Here is a 21276-nt window from a genome sequence, read left to right on the forward strand (position 1 = left end):
TCTGTGCACCAGATTTCCCCACTGATTTCAAAGGCAAATAGTTCTGTGCATGCTACCATATCTTTAAATGAAGGGAAGAACCCTGTTTTTGTAGGAACTCTGTGTGTGTCTTAGTTATTTACAACCAAAGCAGAAACTATATTGGGAGGCAAAACTGGGCTCTAATTAAAACATATTCAAGTTTGACATGTGCTATATTTTATGCAGGCATCTTTTAAAATGCCTTAAGTTAAATGCCTGACTATATAGTGGTGCTTGGAGAGTCAGATGCTGCTATTGGCCTGGATATGCATGGGAATATATGATCTACTGGGCAGGATCTGAGAATGTAAAGACAAGTATATTTGAAAATTGGCTGGAGGATCTTTCCTTTTCAGCCATGTTGTTGCATGCTGTATATATGTTTCAGTATCCATTACCCAACTCTTCAATTGTCATTTACCACATTTTCTTCTTTTTCTACCAACATATCTGTATAGGACAGATGTATACAAGCATTGTAAATAAGTGACGTAAAATGTTTTTGTCTATATAGAAACGGATGTTTTGTACATTGAAGAATGGCTCAATGAATGTGTTTTTGAGATTTCTGTCACTCAGAGATCTTGCATTGCATTCATACACATGCACACACAGAACGATACAGGTTTTAGTTTCACTCACTCTAAAATTAGGACAGTCCCCCTGGCTTTCTAATTTTGTGTTTAACTCACCATGTAGATGATGACACATAACATTTTAGATAACTCCAGAATATGAAGTGTGTTACATACTAATTGTGAATTCAACATTTTAAATACGGGAAACAAACGACTCTTGTGATCACATTCATATTATAGCCCTCTGCCAGTGAACAAAGAGAAGCAAAGGTTGATCAGACTTACTGCTAAGTAAATGTGCATCTGAGCGAGCTATTTAATCCTAAAGTAAACTGCACCATCAGAGAAATTTGTAGGATACGGTTATGATCATGACAGGAGATTCCAAAATGTAACATTATGCCAAAGTGACAGAAATATGCCTTGCGAGACATATCTATGAGACCTATCCATGTAGTGCTACTTCCTCTTCCTCTGAATTTGCGTTATAACACTTATGCCAAAAAGATGGCCATCAATACATTCAGGTCTAAAAACATATACCTTAACTGAGACATTACTTGCTTGGTATCTACAAAATGCAAGCACTGGTTTTAATTCATTGACAAGGTATAAGCAATATTTGAGAACTTAGCAAACAAGTTAATTGACTTCAGTGACTGGAAAATACATACTTACCTACTTAAATAATATATAATTGTAATGGAGTTTCCCTGGCATTTAAACAAAGGGATGATCTAAACCTATTTGGATAGGAATTTATGCATGAAAGCTCTAGCTCAGGTTAAAGGTTTTTTGTGCATCAGAAGCCTACAGTTTCCTCCCACATCTCCACAGGTATCTCTGCCAAGTTGGGGACCATGTATGGAGCAGCTCACAGTGATGTTTTAGTTGAATGATTAATATAGTAGAAAAAGCCAAAATAGAAAGAAATATGGGAAGTAAATATATAGAGATCAAATGGTAAAAAGCAGAATTTCAGGAAAGCCTTAACCCTGTATCATGTTCACAACTATCTAGCACATTGCTTATTTTTGTCAGTTTCAAAACATGTAAATTCTGATTCTTCTTTTAACCATTGTGTCTAAACTATAATCCATTTGAACCGCTGCTTACTTTGTCAGTGATTGTGTGTTACATATTGCAGGCTTATGCCTGTGGTTCAAGCTGTTGAAGGACTGTGGCTGTTATTTAAAAGTACTCAGCTCGCTTAATATCTATAGCCTTCAGTATATCCCTGAGTGCCTTACACAGCTTGTTAACATAAATATGTGTTATCACAAAGAGAAAAAAATGCAACTGGAAGTTATTTTTTGGTGGATAGGTGCCAAATTTTCTTGCATCTGTAATGACACCATTAAATCCTTACAGTGTAGAATCTGTTACTGAACAGAAATGGATTTAGTTTAGACTCAGGAAATTGTATTGTAAATATGTATAGTACATTTCCATATTTATTGTACAGTTTATTTAAACATCCATTGTAAATGTCTGTAAAAACCAAATACATCTACAGTAGATTTATTCCATGGTAAATATGCCATGTTCTACTTGCGTTTTCTAATGTAATCTCATAATAATCATATCCTAAATACTTAAATGTTTTGTTCTGTGCTAAAGAGATGATTTATGAGCCTAAACTAGGCTTATATGTACAAAATTTTACACATATTTTTGTATTGTGGTTCATATGCTATATATGTATATATATATACCAGAGACTTTCTATTCATTTGTAAAGTACATAAATTATTGTAAACTTTTAATTTTAAAAAAAGTCTTTTAAACCAACAAATGGTCTGAGTGTCTTTTTTTCCCTCCAGGCAGCACTGAAAAGTTATTTTGCAGCATGTCAGACTCCCAGTAAAAAATTGTTTTAACTTTTAAAAATCTCAGAAGAACTAGGAGAGGCAGGCAGCCTGTATGGCCCAAGGAAGGCATTCATGGCTAGCATTATGGAGACTCGAGTGTGAATAGAATGACTCCATTGGATATAATTCTGTGTGTGCACACATGGAAGAACTATTGTTTGAGTGCAAAGTTTGCTGGCATCAGTAGAACACGCAAATAAGGTAATTTCAACCAGTGGGAAGAAGGGGAAGAATCTTTCACCGATCCCCCAGCCCCAGCCTTGCACAGTACCTTCTATGTTGTTTAACAGAGTCCCTCAGTGCCTAGGAAGGTATGGAGAAAGGGGAGAAGAAACCTGTGAAAATTGCACTTTCCTCCATTTTGACAGCAGACACTATGTTCCTTCTACTGATAGAAGGAGCCTTGCCATTCACAGAAGGCAATGTCTGGATATAGGCAATTGTTCTGGATATAGGCAGCAATTCCATTAGGTGCCCCAATGGCAGCCACCAACCACAGACAACACAGCTTTTACATGATCTCAGCTAATTTCTTTGGATAGCTATACCAGTGATGGCGAACCTTTTAAAGGTCGTGTGCCAGGGGTGGGGCTTTTCAGAGGGAGGGAGCCTCTGGCTCCTCCCCCAGCATTTGCCGGCCCCTGAGGGCCCCTCATGGGGCCATCAGAGGCCGGCAAAAGGGCCCTCGCCCTTCCTTCGCTCGCTGGGAGGAGGAGGAGGCAGCTGGGCACGCGTCACAGCTGCCTCCTCAGGCTTGGCTCGCTGGGAAAGGGCCCCGTGGAGCACTTTCCCAGCGAGCCAAGGCAAGCCGGGAGGAGGAGGAGGCCACTTGGCACCGCAGAGATCGCTGCAATGCCAAGAGGCCCCCGCGCCCCTTCCTGGCCTCAGAGGATGCCGAGGCTTCCTCCCAAGCCAGGGAGGAGGAGGAGGCCACTTGGCACCGCGGCAATCGCTGCGATGCCAAGTGGCCCCCGTGCCCCTTCCCAGCCTGGGAGCAGGCCGAGGCTTCCTCCCAAGCCGGGGAGGAGGAGGAGACCGCTTGGCACCGCGGCGATCGCTGTGATGCCAAGCGGCCCCCGCACCCCTTCCCGGCCTGAGAGGAGGCCGAGGCTTTCTCCCAAGCCGGGGAGGAGGAGGAGGCCGCTTGGCACCGCGGAGATCGCTGCGATGCCAAGTGGCCCCCGCGCCCCTTCCCAAGCCGGGGAGGAGGAGGAGGTGGCTGGGCACGCATCCCAGCCACCTCCTCCTCAGCCTTCGCGAGCCAAGGCAAGCCGGGAGGGAAGAGGGCTGGGAGGAGGAGACAGACGCGCACACGCCTCTGTCTCCTCCCAGGCGCCATTTTCTGGCTTCCCGCTGTCTCAGAGAGACAACAGGAGGCCCGAAAATGGCAGGGAGGAGGCGGAATGGGCACGCGCCCATTCCGCCTTCTCCCTCAGCCCCCGTGCCTGGCGAAACCGCACCACGTGCCACCGGTCCGCCATCACGGAGCTATACCATAGATTCTATGATGTAATTAAGTAACTTCCAATGCATTTCCATCTTTATACTACACATGTCCCTCCATATTCACTAGGATTAGGGGCACAAGCCCTCCATGAATATGGAAAAATCACAAATAACAAAAACACCATATTTTTACCTTAGAAAACACCTCTCTAGTAATCTCTAGGTCCTCCAGTACAACTCTCTGGTCAACGTCCAACAGACACTGACCATAGAACTGCACTGGAGGAGCTACAAATGCCTAGTAGAATATTCTCTCTTGGAATCTCTAGGTCTTTCAGTGCAACCTTTAGTTAAAGTTTACCAGAGAGTTGCACTGGAGGACCTAGAGATTCCTAGAGAGAGAACATAATTAATCAAATCTGCAAATATCAAAGCCACAAATCTGGGGGGATGAATGTATTTGCAGTAGACGTGCCTGATGGGGTGGTGGGACAGGGGAGGGAATGAAAGACTACAATGTTTCCCCCCAAAGAACATCTTGATTATGGCCAAGATCCTACATCAGTTGTGTAGCATGAACCTCTACATATGTAATTATGCATTAACTGTGCTACATAATCCTTGTGTTGAATGACAATTGAACCAAGACACCAAAAGTGCAACTGGATTCACAACTACTTATGTACATGCATTATGTATATATGCATCAAGGGCACCACATCCATCACTTGACTTCCACAACCTTGAATTGAACATTCCCACTCCGTATATGGCAAAAATATCCAAACGCTTCCATAGGGGAACTTACATAAGACAGCAACAGGATTATGGCCAAGGCAGATAATGCTTGGTGGGGGGGGGGGGGGATAATTGACTGGTCTTCTGCCTGGGTTCTTCTTTCTTTGCAAAGTTCCTAAACACTGGAGGAATGATCAGGTGAATACAGTGAAGACTGTCATGGACTTATAGTACATTGCATAGGGACATCCACAGAAGACAACACTACCTATTTCTGTTAAGAAGGTTCTGAGTTCTTGATTCATGGAAGAGGCCTCTAAAAAAAGTAAAAGGAAATTTAACCAATGTTAAACTGATCATGAGAGCAAGCACTCATGCAAGTAGTTACTTCCACATAGTAACTGGTCTAATAATGTTGAGTCCAGTTCTGATACTAAGCGTGTTCTTTAGATCATAAAGAACGCAATTGTCAGAAATGTTTTCATGAATAAATGGCGTCTCTCCATTTTCTTTTGGTTAAAAAACAAAACAAACCACCATTGGGCCAAGCTTTCTGCTTGTGCTGCAATATGATGACCTAATTCTGTCCAGTAACTCTTTTCTGGAGCAATAATCCTATATCAGCTAAAACAACACAGGAAGAAAGTATGTGAAATCAAGGGTAGCTAATCGCCCCAAGGCTAACATCAGTTGCATGCAAGCCTCTTACACAGGATTATTATTGTCTCATTCATCAAGAACCTAGTCTAACAAGGGACCTACTTTTTATATAAATTCTGACCGAATAGTGATTAGCAAAGTAAAACTCCTAACTTGGTCTAATATGAAAAGCTTTTTTTAAAAATGGATATTGAGATAATATACAATATAAATTGTATTATGCCTCAAAGTGTGTCTCAGACAGCACATTACAAGTGCATGGAAGATATAATGATCACATTTTATTTGTTCTACTGATTTAGTCCATAGGTGGGTGAAAATTAAGGGGAAACTGGAGACAAAAATGAAGATGCCATAAAAAACACATGTGCTGTTTTACCAAAAATAAAACCCCAAAGCTATTCATTTAAAATTTGGAAATAAGACTTCTGGGTTTGGCCAACAGAACTATAGTTGACCAAGGCTGACAGACTGATAGGTATGTTTTGGAGGACCATGAGTAATTTTTGTTGCAAAACATCTTTAAACACTAGATCTGGCCATGGTGGTACATGCCTTAGTTACATCCCATTTGGACTACTGTAATGCACTCCAGTTGGGGCTGCCTTTATTATATTTCCTATTATATTATATATGTGAGACAGTGTGGCATAGTGGTTTGAGTGCTGGACTATGACTCTAGGGATCGGGGTTTGAATCCCACCTTGACCATGAAAACCTAATGGGCAACTCACATGCTCTTATCCTCAAGGGAAGGCAATGGTAAATCTCCTCTGAAGAAACCTTGCCAAGAAATCCCTATGATAGGGGACCCCTTAGGGTAGTCATAGATTGGAAATGACTTAAAGACAAACAAAACATATGCAGAAACATACATAACAGTTATATAAATGGGCCTTGTGGTTTCTTCCAACTCTATGATTCTATGAAATATAATATAAATACAGTTGATCCTCCACATTTGTGGCTTTGGCTTTTGTGACTTTGACTATTCACAGATTTGAATAATATTTTATATCTTGTAATCTCGAGGTCCTCCAGTGTGACTCTATGGTTGATGTCCACCAGAAGTCATGCTGGAAGACCTAGAGATTCCTAAAGAGAACACTCCTCTAGGAATGTGTCCGTCCTCCAGTGCAAATCTATCATCATGTTACAGCAGATGCTGACCACAGAGTTACACTAGGGGGCCTAGAGATTCCTTGAGAGGTGTTCCTTTGGGTTAAAATATCAGGTTTTTTTAAATTGGGTTTTATCCACTTTCATGGAGATGCTAAATCCCTAATCCCAGCAAATATGGAGGAACTGTGGTATAAATAATAATAATAATAATAATAATAATAATAACAACTTCTACTTCTTCATGAGCTGTTTGTTTCATGAATCAAACAAACTCTGTATTACTACCACCACCACCACTACTACTACTCTTTATAAGCTGTGAATAGGTTCATGAACCCAACAAACTCTGTCCTTTTGGCGAATCTTGTCCTGCTGGGGCTGGAATAATTGCTTTGACAGAATCTGTCACTCTGTCTTGCTGTCACACTTATTCCCTCACTGGTACCACTGTATAATAATTAATTATATATCATATTATATTTCATTATATTACATATAATCCACTACATTACTACTACTATTCTTCATGAGCTGTGAATAGGCTTATGAACCCAACAAACTCTGTCCTTTTTGTGCATCTTGTTCTGCTGGAGCTGGAATAATTGCTTTGACAGAATCTGTCACTCTGTCTCTCTGTTGCACTTCTTTCTTCACTGGTTCCACCATATAATGTGTGTGTGTGTGTGTTATCATTATTATTATTAATTGTTATACAGTGATATATATATGTTAAGAATAAGAATAAGTTTCACAATGGTATAAATATATATGTGTAATTAAGAATAAGTACAGTAATAGTTATTATTAACTGTTATACTATGGTGCATATATATATATATATATATATGTGTGTGTGTGTGTGTGTGTGTGTGTGTGGTAGTAATTAAGAATATGAATAAGTAATAATAATAATTAATTGTTACATAATGGGATAAAGAATAAGAATAGGTTACACAGTGGGAGATATACGTGTGTGTGTGCATGATTAAGAATAAGAATAAGTAATAGTTATTATTAATTTTACCCAATGGGATACACACACACACACACACACACACACATAGAGTACTAATTAGGAATAAGAATAAGTAATAGTTATACAATGGGATATATATATATATATATACACACACACACACACACACACACATACAAAGAGAGAGAGAGAGAGTACTAATTAGGAAAAAGAATAAATAATAGTTATTGTTATACTATATATATATATATATATATATATATATTAGTAATTAAGAATAAGAATAATAGTTATTATTAATTGTTACACAATGGTGTGTGTGTGTGTGGTAGTATTTAAGAATAAGAATAATAGTTATTATTGTTATACAATGGGAGATATAAATACCCCACTGTCTAACAATTAATAAGAATAACTATCACTTACTCTTATTCTTATTTACTCCTGCTGCTGCTGCTTCTCTTCCTGGGCTGCGAAGAAGCTCTATGAGCCCAAGCAGAGCTGTCCTTTGGCTGCCTCTCTGTCTCGCCCTTCTTTCCTCCCTGGTGTCCCCTTGGCCCCGAGGTGGATCCTCCCAAGTGACAGCGATGGTGATGATGACGATGATGGGGATCCTCCTCCTGCTGCTCCTTCCCCTGAACTCCTCCAGCGCGGCGCGTTCAGCACCACATTCCCTGGACAGCTCCGGGGCGTTGAGAGCAGCAGCAGCAGCAGCAGCAGCAGCAGCAGCCCTAAGGAAGCAGAGGGGCTCTCTGCTGGGGCTGAGGCTGCTGCCTGCCTGCCTCCTTGGCCAGCCATGGGCTCCCAGAAAGCCCACCAGGAGGAGGATCTGCCCGGTTTCTTCTCTGTCCTGGGGACGGGGAGCCCTAAGCCCCGGCAGAAGTATGGAGGCATGTTTTGCAACGTGGAAGGCGCCTTTGAGAACAAGACTCTGGACTTTGAGTCCCTCCAAGGGAGCAGCAGGAGAGGCAGCCAGGTCTCCTCCTCCTCTTCCTCCTCTTCTTCCTCCTCTTCCAACCTCCCGACCTCCGGCAGCAAGAGCACCAGCAGAAGTGGAGGGAACACTTTGGGAAGGAGCCCACCAAGCCCATTGCCTTCCCAGGGAGCAGCAGCGCCCAATGGGTGCCACCAGGTAACCACCACCAGGGGAGGTTGGGGGAAGACAGGGAGAGTGCATCTGCACCACACAAATCACCCGGTTTCATCCCACTTGAACAGCCATGGCTCCAGGCTGTGAGATCTGGAGACCGAAGTTTGTTCTGGCAGAAATCGCCTTAAGAAATCACCGTATACTAATAGTAGGTAAACAAATAATCTGACCAATTGGATAGGTTTAGTCAGCAGTGGTCCCCAAACTGTGCCCTTTAAGAGATTTGGGACTTCACCTCCCAGAAGCTTCAGCTACGTTGGCTAATGGTCTGGGATTCTGGGAGCTGGAGTCCAAAATACTTTTCTGTCGTCTGGATGCAGTCACAGTTTGGGTACCCAAAGGAAAAGGAACGGGCAAAATGTCCAAACGAATGGGAACAATTTTCAGGGATTTATTCTCTGCAAAGGGACAGACCTTTGAGCGCTGAAGGAAGATGTCCTTGGAGGGAGCAGGATCCTTATTGCTTGGAGGACAATTCTCTCCTTTGCCCTCAGTTGCTACACTTTTGATCCTCTGCCATCTGTTGAAATGACTGGAGAGGTTTCTAAAATGCTCCCTGTATTGAATTTAGTTTCCCTCTCCCCCACTCTCCCAGTCCCTCCACTTTAGCCACTTGGATGCCTAAATACCCCAAAGGCACCAGATCCTGCCTGATCTTGGAAGCTAAGCAGGGTCAGCCCTGGACAAGACTTGGATAGGAAGCTGCCAACCAAGACTGGCTGCTTTGGTGGGCTCTGTTTCAGAGGAAGGAACTGGTAACCCAACCTCCGAGTGACCCATGCCTAAATACATGAAAGCCATGGGCTTGACATAAGTCAATAGGCAACTTGAAGGCATCTGCACACAATTCACTGCCAAGGCTCCATCCTACAGAATCTGGCAGGGAAGGTGCCAGACTTTGAAAAACTACAAATCCCAGGATTCTCTAGGATGGAGCTATGGCCTTTAAAGTGGTGTCACCCCTGCATTATTTCTGCAGTGTCTAGACACACCCCAGTCAATTTTGCAGGTCCGAATTGTTTGACTTTGCCAAGGAGAGTTCAAAGATATAGCTGTGTTAGTCTGTAGAATCAGTCCATAGAGATATCTGGTAGCACCTTTGAGACTCACTGAATGAAACAAATTCCTTGCCTTGGTTTTTCAGGTGAAGGGCAGAGCACAGCGCATTCAACTCAAGAGGAAATCCTATTGGGATTCCATGGGCATGCATAGGGCCATTCTTAGAAGATGTAGCCAGCCACCCTATTCCTTTCCTGCAGAGAAAGAAAATCTGCATGAAATAAGGCTAATGCAGGCTTAGGCTTGAGCCACACTACAGCCACAATCCAGTGTGACACCACTTTAACTGCCATGGTACTACTGGAACGTATGCTTTCTACTTTGTCATGGCACCAGAGCTCTCTTACAGTGGAGGCTAGATGTCTCACAATAATGGAGTTTATCACACAAAGGCGATCGGGAGTTTATCCCATGAATATTCCAGAAAAATTGCGTAATTACGTGAAATGATTTCACACGACATCACACAAAACCTGGTCACAAAGCAGCATTAATGTGCTTTTTTTTTACTTTTGGGATTTTAGCAACAAAGCATTTTCGGTATCACTTTATTTGTACAATTGTGTGATAATCATTTCTGCAATTACTCGCTATTTTTGCTTTATTTGTGGTGTGCTTTGAATGTGCTTTAATCTCTTTTTAATGCCGGAATTTGCCCCAGTGTGATAAACTCCAGTGTTATGAAAGGTGGAGGGAAATAGAAAGAGAGGAAAGCCAAATGCTAGATGAATGGACTCTATTAAAGAGACCATGAATATCAAGAGTTGGGCAGAGCAGTAGAGGACAAGGGGCGGTTGGAGAGGCCTCATCCATAGGGTCGCCATGGGTCGAGATCGACGTGAAGGCAGTTAACAACAACAACAAAAGGTTGGATACGGCTTGAGGGCATACAATAACAATAACAACAGAATCCAAACTGGGGGAGTAGGTTCAAGTCTAGGGAAGCTTATGCTACCAACTTCTCTCTTTCAGTTAACCTCAAAGATGCCACAAGATCCCTTTGTATTCTATAGGGTGGCCACTATGTCAAAGGAGTGGGAAAGGGAGTCTTAAAAACTAACAATTTTGACAGAAGTCAATTATTGTTGCAGAAAACCAGAGCCCAAGCTGTCGGATGCATGTGTTGATATTCTTTGGGCAGGTGTCTGGGTGGGTGTGTACACTTGGTAGTAGAGGGGGGTAGGGATTATCAACAGTGAGATGGGAGAGGGGGATATATTAATCACCTTAATCATTAAATCTATGAGCATTAAGGATCAGTGAAAAACACAGTCTCCTCTCTCCCTGAGAATACACCGGGAGCTTCTGTATTTTCAGGGAGGGAGAAGACATATTTCCCCCCCACTATACCTTGATATATATGTCTATATTTTGGTGGAAAGCCAAAACAGACCGCCTAAGGCAGTGGCGTCACTAGGGTTGGTGTCACCCAGTGCAGTAGCCCCTAGTGTCACCCTCCCTCCACCCATACCACACCATCCTTAGTAATGCTTTTTGTACTAAGGATAATGGTAATAGTTGTGACATTAAACAACTAGCACAATTATAATTATATTGTTAAATTACAATATCATATGCACAGTCTAAATGTATTTATATGCACATAGTTTCATGTGCTTAAAGTAAAAAAATGGTAAAATGTGATGTCTTTAAAGAAAATTTTAAAAATGATTTTTAAAAATTTTTAACTAAAAATTATTTTTTAAATTTGAAATGTTATTTTTAAAGACCTCTGTCCTCTCTTTGCTCCTCCCACTGAGCCTCACCCCACCCACTCCATCTCTTCAGCATCTTAATTGGACACAGGTGAATGTCACAGCCTGTCTCTGCCCAAAGACAGATGTTTGGGGAGCAGTGGTGTCACCCCCCTCTTAGAGTGTCACCTGGTGCAGTCTGCATTCCCCTAATGATGCCGCTGGCCTAAGGCCTATATGAAGGACACAAATACAATACTAGCTTTTGTTCACTCCCAGGATGTGGGTGCTGAGTGCCATCCAGTCTCTCTAAATAGAAGGGGAGCCAGGCAATTAGCAGGAAGCTAAGCCATTAAAGAGTCCCATCCTCCATGAGTCAGGGTGACCTCCTTTTCCAGAACATGTCCTCCATTTCAACCTTCTGTCCAGGAGGAATTTCAAAATGTGTTCTATTCTGAGTATGGCTGAGAAGCATGAATTTACATTTATATGAGGTGTTTTTAGCATTTATTTGGTAATGTCCTACATCATTCTTGAAGGTCCTACATTTTGCAGTGCCTTGCCCTCCTTTGCAGTTATCACATCAGGTGTCCTTCTCAGTAACTATATTTAATTGGGGTTTTCCTCTCCTTAAGGGGAAGGTGTTAAGCTCAGGGGCTATTCTTGTAATGTGTGTCATAATTAAGTACATGCCTCTTGTTAAGTGGGAAGCAGTGAGGCCTAGTGGCTTGAGTGTTGGCCTATGACTCTGCAGCCCAGGGTTTGATTCCAACTTGGCCATGAAGCCCATTTGGTGAACTTGGACAAGTCACACTCTCTCAGCCTCGAGGAAGGCAATGGCAAAATCTCCTCTGAACAAATTTTGCCAAGAAAACCCCATGATAGGGTCACCTTAGGGTCATAATAAGTCACAAACAACTTGAAGGCACACAACAACAAACAATAGCAAAGCATCTTATGTTCAACTGCAAGACTGAAAATATAAAAATTCCTAGTGGAAGGCCTGGATCTGGGCAAAGGGCTGCCTGATTCATTGTGGGTAATGTTCCAGATGGAAAATCTTGACAAGAGTCTGAGCACTTAACCCTGTTACAATAAACCAGATGGCTTCTTCCTATCTGAGAATGTTCTGTTCAATAAAGCAAGAATTCTGTCTGAAAACAGCATAGGATCAGGCTGAGCAGCATCCTTTTGCAACTGATGCAAAAACAAACCAAGGCAGGGAAGAAGAGAGAGGGGCTGTGGGTGTTGGGGTTCTTTCTCTCAAAGAAACTGAGTGCATGGAAATCAAAGGCATTTGGCTTCCTAGAAGATCTAATTAATCTCAACACAAGAGATTTGCTTTGTTGTTGTTGTGGGCCTCCAAGTCATTGTTGAGTTACGGTAACTCTAATGCAACCCTATCACAGGCTCTATTCAGTTCCTGCAAACCCATACCCATAACCTCCCGAATACAGTCCATCCATCTAGCATGTGGCCTTCCTCTCTTTCTACTTCCCTCCACCTTTCCCAGCATTATTGTTTTTTTCCATTGAGTAGTGCCTTCTCATGATGGGGTTGTTCCCACTTAAGATTTGAAACGATTTAAAATACAACGTTTTTAATAAAATCGATTCAAAATAACACTGTTCTTATCCCGCTATCCGAATCACTTTGTTCATCGTTCCCATCTGGTTATTTAAATCGAAGTTTTTACCTGCAAGCGTTCCTACTTGGCATGAAATCGGTGTTTAAATAAAGCGATTCTTCTCCTCCATACCTTATTTGGAGCTGTCAATCAATAGTACGTCAGAATGACGTAACGTTAATCCGGAATATTTGGAAGCGATTTATCTTTTGGCATCGTTTCCATTTCATTGACTGTTTGTGAATTTAGCGAATTTAGGAAACCCAAGCACTTTCCAGAGGAACTATGGGATAGGTTTTCCATGACAGCATCCCCTCTTCATGTCTCCCAAGACAGCCAGGGAGAATCCCTTCAGAGAGCCCAGAGATCAATGGGGGAGGCTGCTGGAAAAGCGAATTTAGGAAACCCAAGCTCTTTCCAGAGGAACTATGGGATAGGTTTTCCATGACAGCATCCCCTCTTCATGTCTCCCAAAAGACAGCCAGGGAGAATCCCTTCAGAGAGCACAGAGATCAATGGGGGAGGCTTCTGGCAAAGCGAATTTAAGAAACCCAAGCTCTTTCCAGAGGAACTATGGGATAGGTTTTGGAGGGCAGCATCCTGTCTCCCAAGACAGCCAGGGAGAATCCCTTCAGAGAGCACAGAGATCAATGGGAGAGGCTTCTGGCAAAAAGCGAAGCTCTTTCCAGAGGAACTATGGGATAGGTTTTGGAGGGCAGCATCCTGTCTCCCAAGACAGCCAGGGAGAATCCCTTCAGAGAGCCCAGAGATCAATGAAGGAGGCTGCTGGAAAAGCAGGGAGGGAGCACTCTTCCCAAAGATTCTCTTTCCAGGGTTGGAGGAGAAGGCAGATTCCATTTGAGAAAGAGAGGGAGAAAGGCTCTATTCCCCCCCCCCCCATTGATCAGAGCCCTTCCTTGCCTGGGCGAGATCAGATGCCTCCTCGCGAGGAGCTTTCCCTTCCCTGCCTGGGTGAGATCAGTGCCCAAGCGGGCAGGGAATGCCTCTTTGAGAGGAGCCTTCCCTTCCTGCCTCTCCTCCGTTAGAAATGGGCTCTCCCCACACAGAGGGGAGGTTGCAATCCACCGGGGGAAGCCTTGTACTCCTTTGGCAGATGCAGGCGCTTGAGCAGCCGGGACTTCAGGCGCTTAAAGCGCTGAAGAGATTAAGCGCCTGTAAACCATTAAAATAAAAAATAAAAATAATCCTTATCTCTTATTGAAAGACCACAGCGGACAAAGGGGTGAGGGAAGCAAAAATGGCGACAGCCAGACGGATGGGGACAGAAAGGGCAACTCCCCCAGGACAGCCCCATCGCACTCCGCTCCTCCCATTCATCTAACGCAATTTCAAAGGCTGTCGTTCCTATTTAAATGCTCCGGTTCCTAAATCGAATCAATGGAAAAACGTAGGTCAGACCCTAGTGTTTTTTTAACACGCGTTAAATGAGGAAAACTCGAATCAAAATTTTATTCCGCTCTACAATTCGATTTGTAATGGAGACGATTGCGGGTTGCTCTAGAACCGTTCTAGGTTTAAATCGGATCCTAATAGGAACGCCACTCCTTGGATTCGATTCAGAATGCGGGGTTTCACCTAGTGAGAACAACCCCGATGTGTCTGAAGTAATGTCAGCCTCAGTTTTGTTCTCTTGGCTTCCAGGGAAATTTTTGGCTTGATCTGCTCTAGAACCCATTTGTTTATCTTTTTGGTGTCCTCAAGATCCTCAGCACTCTTCTCCAGCACCATATTTTGAATGCATTGATTTTCTTCCTATTTGCTTTCTTAATTGTCCAGCTTTTGCATCCATACATGGTAATAGGGAATATAAACCACTTCACTACTGGGACCTAAAATAAAGGTTATTATCATCAGGATCATCAAACCACTTCACGGTTGGGACCTAAAATAAACATTATTATTGTTATTGTCATCATCACCACCACCACCACCACCACCATCATCAAGCCACTTTGCAATTGGGATCGAAAAGTACCAGAGTGGTGAGGCAAACACTACCCTGAGAACTAGCTGTGGGTTTCCCAGCTCCTCAAGTGTAAATCAAGCCAAGCCACAAGCAAGAGCATAGGGCTGGTGCAGGGTGACCTGAGATCATCACCGCAAAGGAGGACAAGGCCCCACAAAATGGAGCTTGGTCCATTTCAGGAGCACCTAAAAGAAGCACCAACCCCTTCTACTCCATCCACCATGGCTCCACTTCTGACTTTTTTTTAATGCCTAGATTGAAAAAGCACCAACAGCTATGTCAGAAATTCTTTGGCATTGTTTTCCTTAGCTTCATCCTTTGTATTCTTTGTTACGTGCCTCTAAATTTTACCCTTGGCTTATCCAGGGTTCAGATCAAAATCCATAATTTTGGCCCTAAAACCTACCCTTGACTTATTCATGAGGTTGACTTATAGTCAAGTATGCATGGTGGGTAAAAAGTGATGTTTTTAAAGAAAAGTTTGAAAGAATAAATTCTACCCCCCCCCATTTTTAAAAATTAAAATTTATTAAAAACAAGCAAGCAAGCCCTGCGACCTCTCCTTTCTGCTCCCAATGAGGTTCCCTCAATTCCCCCCAACCTCTTCAGCATTTTAATGGGACCCAGGCGAATGCCCAGCCCATTGCTGTCCAAAGGCAGGCTTTAGGAGAGCAGTGGTGGCACCTGGTTCTGGAGTGTCACCTGGTGCAGTGCGCACCCCTCGCACCCCCTAGTAAAACCAATGAATGGAAGACAGGTGGGGGGAGAAGAATGTCTGTGGTCCCAGTGGTCTAGGGGTTCCCTGGTGTGTCCACCAGTGGCATCATGGGGGGGTGCAGACTGCACCAGGGGACACCCTATGGGTGGGTGACACCACTGCTCCTCCAGCATCTGCCTTGGGGCAGAAATTTGTTGTGGCATTCATCTGCTTCCCTTTAAAGTGCTTTAAGAGATGGTGGGAATGAGGTGAAGCTCAGAGGGAGGAGAAAGGAGAGGCCCCAGCATTTTTTAAAATTAAAATTTCAATTTTCAATTTTTTTAAAAAATTAAATTTTATTTTTAAATTGTGGTTGTTGTTTTTTACAATTTTTATTCTTTTTCAATTTTCTTTAAAAATGTCACATTTGAACCAAATCTCCCCTATGTATCCATTTATGCTGTGCATACGATGTTATAATTTGGAGGTATATTTTTTTATTTTGCTCCTCGTTCCCATCGCAGCTATTAGTGTGACATTTGGCCATATGTACAGGAGTTACGCTTTACGAGTAACATGAGTCCAAAAAAATAAAAAATTGTAGAACTCAAAGATCCAGCCGGGCTATCTGTTGAACTGGTACGGAGAAAGATCTTGTAGAGGGCCTCAATGAAAGCAAGAAAGTGGCAGCAGGAGGTGCTTTCCTAGACTTGAGTCTACCTCCTCAGATGAAGGAGAGTGAAGTCTAAGAGAGGTCCTGCTGCCCATTGCTTTCTTTTAGTGAGTCGCAAAGGTCCTACAAGATTTCTCTACTGATTCGGGCAAAAGAAGCACTAGAGTCCTTTGCCTGGTGTGCAATGGGAGGGTGTCAATGCGGGGGGGGGGGGGTGACACATGAGTCCCCACACCGGGTGACACCGCCAGCCCTAGGGAGGCCACTGGCGTGTCCTTTGTTGGCCAGCGATGGCTTTTATTGGGCTGCAGGGAAGAAGGGGCTGAGAAGGAAGGAAGGGAGGGAGGGAGGGAGGGAGGGAGGGAGGAAGGAAGGAAGGAGGCCCCTCTGTCTTGCCTTGCCTTGTCTTGCCTTGCTTTGCCGGGGGCCCTCTGCTCCGTGTGCCGCCGGCTGGGAGGACGGCGCTGGCATGCTAATCGGGAGACACCCAGACACCCCCTCCTCCCTTCCATCATCCCTCCATCCCTCCCTCCTTCTTCTCTCCCTCCTTCCTTCCTTCCTTCCTTGCCAGACCAATCCTCCAGCCGGCAGAGGCGCGCACCTAGCCCCCTCCCCCGCACCCTCCAAGGCCAAGCCTGCCCCTCGCCTGGCACCCAGCCCCCCAAAAGAAGGATCGCCCCCACCCAGCCCCCCCTCTTCCCCTCCGACCAGGAAGCAGCCTCCGGAGGGAAGAAGAAGAAGACGAAGATGTCCTTCCAAGGCAAGAAGAGCATCCCTCGCATCACGGTGGGTCCTGCCTTCCAGGCCTCCGATCGGTAGCTTGGGGGGCTCGGGGGGGGGGGGGGCTTGGAGGCCCTGCGGGTGGGAAGGGCCCCACGGGAGGCCTCGGCTCTGGGGGCCCCGATCGCCCCCCCCCCCCTTGAGCCTGCCCTGGCCCCCTTCTGGGCAGAGGAAGCCCCAAGGCCCTCTCCCTCTGCCCCGCTCTCCTGGGGAAGGGCCTGGAGGAGGAGGCTGCTCCAGGGCTGCTGGGGAGCCTGCTGCTTCTTTTGCATTCGAGCCACGGTTTGGGAGCCCTGATCCAAGTCCTCCGGAGGGAGGCAGAAGGCAATGAGAAAAGTGCCACTTCTGGGGCAAGGGCACTGCGTTGGGGTGAGGGGCTTGCTCTTGCTCCCCCCTTTTTTCTCATCCCACTGAATAGAATAGAGGAGACCCATTGAGTAGAATGGAGAAGATTCATTGAACAGAGGAGACCCACAGAATAGAGGAGATCCATTGATTAGAGGAGAGGAGACCCACTGAATAGAATAGAGGGGGACCCACTGAATCAGGTTCAGGGGAAGGCAATGTCAAACCCCCTCTGAACAAATCCTGCCAAGAAAACCCCTGATAGGTTCCCCTTAGGGTTGGAAACCTGAAGGCACATGACAAACAAAAAACCCAATAGAGTAGAGGAGACCCATTGAGTCATTTGCTAAGGGAGGAGGCAGTCCATAAGGAAAGTCTAGTCATTCATTCGCTAACAATGGAGCCCAGGCCCTTGGGGGGGGGGGTCTATGAGTCCAGCTTCCCCATTTCAAAACAAAAACAAGAGCCATCTTTCTCTTTTAGAAATGTCCATTTTCATGCAGACCAAAGATGAATTGGCATCTCCCTCCTGCCTTATTTTTCTTTTTGGGAATTCTGTTTGTCTTCTGTAGACATACAGATTCCAGATCCATGTTTTCTCTGACCAAGATTCAAAATGTTGTTGTTGTCATTATTGTTGTTGTTATGTGCCTTCCTGTCATTTCTCACTTGGACAACCCTATTGTGGGGATTTTCTCGGTAAGATTTGTTCAGAGGGGGTTTGTCATTGCTATCCTTTCAGGCTGAGAGAGAGTGACATTCTCAAGGTCACCTCATGGATTGCAAATATCTTTAGGGGACTGAAAACCTAATCAGTTCAGTACCTGGATTATTTCTCACTTTTGGGCACACGAAAGGCAACCCATGCCTGTTGCGTTGAACAACAGATAAAGGTTATTTCAGTGTGCGCCTGGCTTGAAAGACCTTGGAACTGCTCTATTGACCAAGGGCTGCAGAGTTCAGCTTTGAAATGCCACAGTCTTAATTTGGGAATATGGGAGCAAAGGGAAGAGGATGCAAGAAAGAGTATTATGTGGGAGTGGGGAGCTGGTATTATGCATCTGCGGGTGAAGGCTCCCCGTCCAGAGCCTTCATGTGCTCTTTTGTTGTATGTAACCCATCTTGAACCCTGAAGGGTTTAAGCAGAATTTTCTCTTCAGCTGGAGGCTCTTCATGATAGCAAGACAAGGCTCTGTTTACCTGCTATTTATGTTTCATAGGCCACACATCCAAATTGCCTGTTACCTTTTCAAAACAAGTCAATGTAATTGAAGGCTTCACATGTGAACTGGGTTATCCCAGGCTCCTTTGATCTGTAGTATCTGCAGTACATATCTATTTTGATGTTCCCCACCAGAGCTCTGTTACATGCTGGGTCACCACCATCCCACACAGGCTGCAGTCTTGCACATATTTATTTGGGTGTAAGTCCTATTGAATCCAAGAGCAGACATGCACAAGAGTGGCAAGATATTCCAGGTCAAAAGGGGGGGGGGGATTAAAATCCTTCCTAGCACAATATAGTATGGAAATTAGAGATCAGCACTTTTCCCCATGGTATTGCTTGGAGGGAATACTCCATGTATATTTCATGTTGATCATTTTTAGTTTGGCCTACATTTTTCCTCTTTCCCTCCCATAAGTGGGAGGAGTAGCACACAGCAAATCATCAGCAAATTACTGTATCTAGAAAATACTAGCTTCCGTTGTATGTAGCCTGCATCAATGTGCATCCTTGTATATGTCTGCTTAAGAAACGCAGCCACATTTAATCTACACACAATTTTGCTTTATATTTCTGCAAAGTACACGTTTTTATTCTGCTGGGATGCAGTCCTGTTCTGACTTGTCTGGAATTTATTTCTCCATTAAAAAAAAACAAATATTCAGCATGTAGAGAATTGCAATGTTAATGATGCTATTGGGCAAACTTTTGACCTCTCTCTGAAATAATAATGCTATGTTAATTCTTCTCTACTCCACTCTTTCAGTGGTGTGTTTGTACACTAGTAAAAGCATGGTTGTGAATGAAGTGAAAATTTGGAAGTGATTGAACAAATACCCACTGAAATAAAATGTGAAATACAGTACATCAGTGAGGGCCTAATGGATTGTGAAACAAAGGCAGTGGACCCCAAGACAAAAGGATCAGCTCTCCAGGACAGCTTTTCCCAGTGATGTGTGTGGCACAGTGTTTTTAAATCTTTTTAAATATCCAGTATTTCATGGAGCAGACAGAAAGGATCAGAAAATTGGAGAGAAAAAGATCCCAGCCTTCCATTGGGCTAATAGAAGTCCCTTGTGCTTGGACCTAAGCAGCTTTTTGAATCCTGGCCATTATGTTTATGGAAGCTCTAATGCAGCTTAAGTCTCTCTACCTCCCTTCTTCGGTGTCCGTTTTATTCTTGGCTTGGGTATCTTTGTTCTAATGGCCTTGCCTGTCAGCTCCCTGATGCTTTAGAACAAGAATAATTACTATTTGTTTCTTACCCACCTTTCCCCAGGAATCGAGGCAGGGAACAACAACAACAGTCCAACATATACACAATGTCACTTAAAAGCACACATCAGTGTAAAGAACAAACAGGACACATCCACATATGAAAAGAGGTAGATGGCTCCTTCTTCCCCATCCCCCAGCAGTTCCCCATTCATTTATGCTTAGTGATCTGGCTAGGCCTTGTTCCATCCACCCTCTCTGTACTATTGTCTCTCAGACCCACTCACAACTCAAAGCAGATGTGATGTGGTGAGTGCTTCAACGATTTCTTTAAGAGGTGAGCCTTGGGCTGAATGGCTCCTCTGGCCTTCCCTCCACCCCCCTGTCTGACAGATGAGGGGCTGGGCTCTTTAATATTCTCCATTGTTTGGCAATGAGTGAGCTAGACAAAACCAGCCCTGGAAGCATAGGCTGGAAAGGAGTGAGATGGGATTCTGCATCAGGCATTCTTTGGTTGTTATGGAAAAGGGTTGCCATCCAGACAGAATAGCTACACAATTGCTCACCCAAGAGGCCTTACAGAGCATGGGGCAGAATGGATTCAGGCATTCTGAGCCTTTCTCATAGTGATATGCTGGTGAAACAATCATGTTGGACTACATCTAGTTGCTACCCCTGCCTAGAGTAGACCCATTGAATCAATGGTGAGTCAGATTCTATGGGTCTGCTCTAGCTGGGACAACCAGTTAGATTCAGAGTCTGTTGTTTTAAAAGTATTGGTTGAGTCTCCCTCATCCGGAATTCTGAAATCCGAAATACTCCAAAACCCAAAATTTTTTTCATGGGTGGCTGAGATAGTGACACCTTTGCTTTCCGATGGTTCAATGTACACAAAGTTTGTTTCATGCACAAATTATTATAAAATAGTGTATAAAATTACCTTCAGATTTAGAAGTTTATCGCACACCTTTCCCCCCCATTATGGGTACTGGAAGGGGATGCTCGGGGACGCACGTGACCAGGGAAAAACCAATTTTATTGCACAGCAAATCATCCTCAAAAGGGCCCCATTCCATCCCCCGGTGCCAAGCCATCCCCATTGAGTGCTGAGGAGCGTTAAATGTTCTGGTCGGAAGTCCTCCAACCAAGGAAAATGGCATCCCTCAGCACTCAATGGGGATGGCTTGGCGTCGGGGGATGGAACAGGGCCCTTTTGAGGACAATCTGCTGTGCGATAAAATCCATTTTTCCCTGGTCGTGCACAGCCCCGAGCATCCCCTTCCAGTTCCCGTAACGGAGGGGAAAAGGTGTGCGATAAACCTCTATGTGTATAAACTATAAAGTATATATGAAACATAAATGAATTTTGTGTGTAGATTTGGGTCCCATCTCCAAAGTATCAAATTATGTAT

At 44.1% G+C, this 21276-nt stretch overlaps 1 protein-coding gene across 2 annotated transcripts in view; it reads left to right on the forward strand.

Annotated features, from left to right (window-relative positions):
- The first annotated feature begins 8237 nt into the window (after positions 1-8237).
- DPYSL4 (dihydropyrimidinase like 4) overlaps positions 8238-21276 on the forward strand; it is a 49440-nt gene continuing 36401 nt past the window's right edge. Inside the window, exon 1 of one of the 2 annotated variants that reach the window (XM_089510205.1) lies at positions 8238-8544. In XM_089510205.1, the coding sequence (XP_089366331.1) occupies positions 8305-8544 (240 nt within the window). In that variant the 5' untranslated portion in view covers positions 8238-8304. Of the gene's footprint in view, positions 8545-16791; positions 17086-21276 lie in introns of those variants that run through there. The other variant, XM_089510206.1, reaches the window with a different exon arrangement.

Source organism: Sceloporus occidentalis, unplaced genomic scaffold (assembly GCF_023333645.1).
Source record: "Sceloporus occidentalis isolate IW3139 unplaced genomic scaffold, rSceOcc1.0.p SCAF_2, whole genome shotgun sequence".
NCBI classification, from domain to species: Eukaryota; Metazoa; Chordata; class Lepidosauria; order Squamata; family Phrynosomatidae; genus Sceloporus; species Sceloporus occidentalis.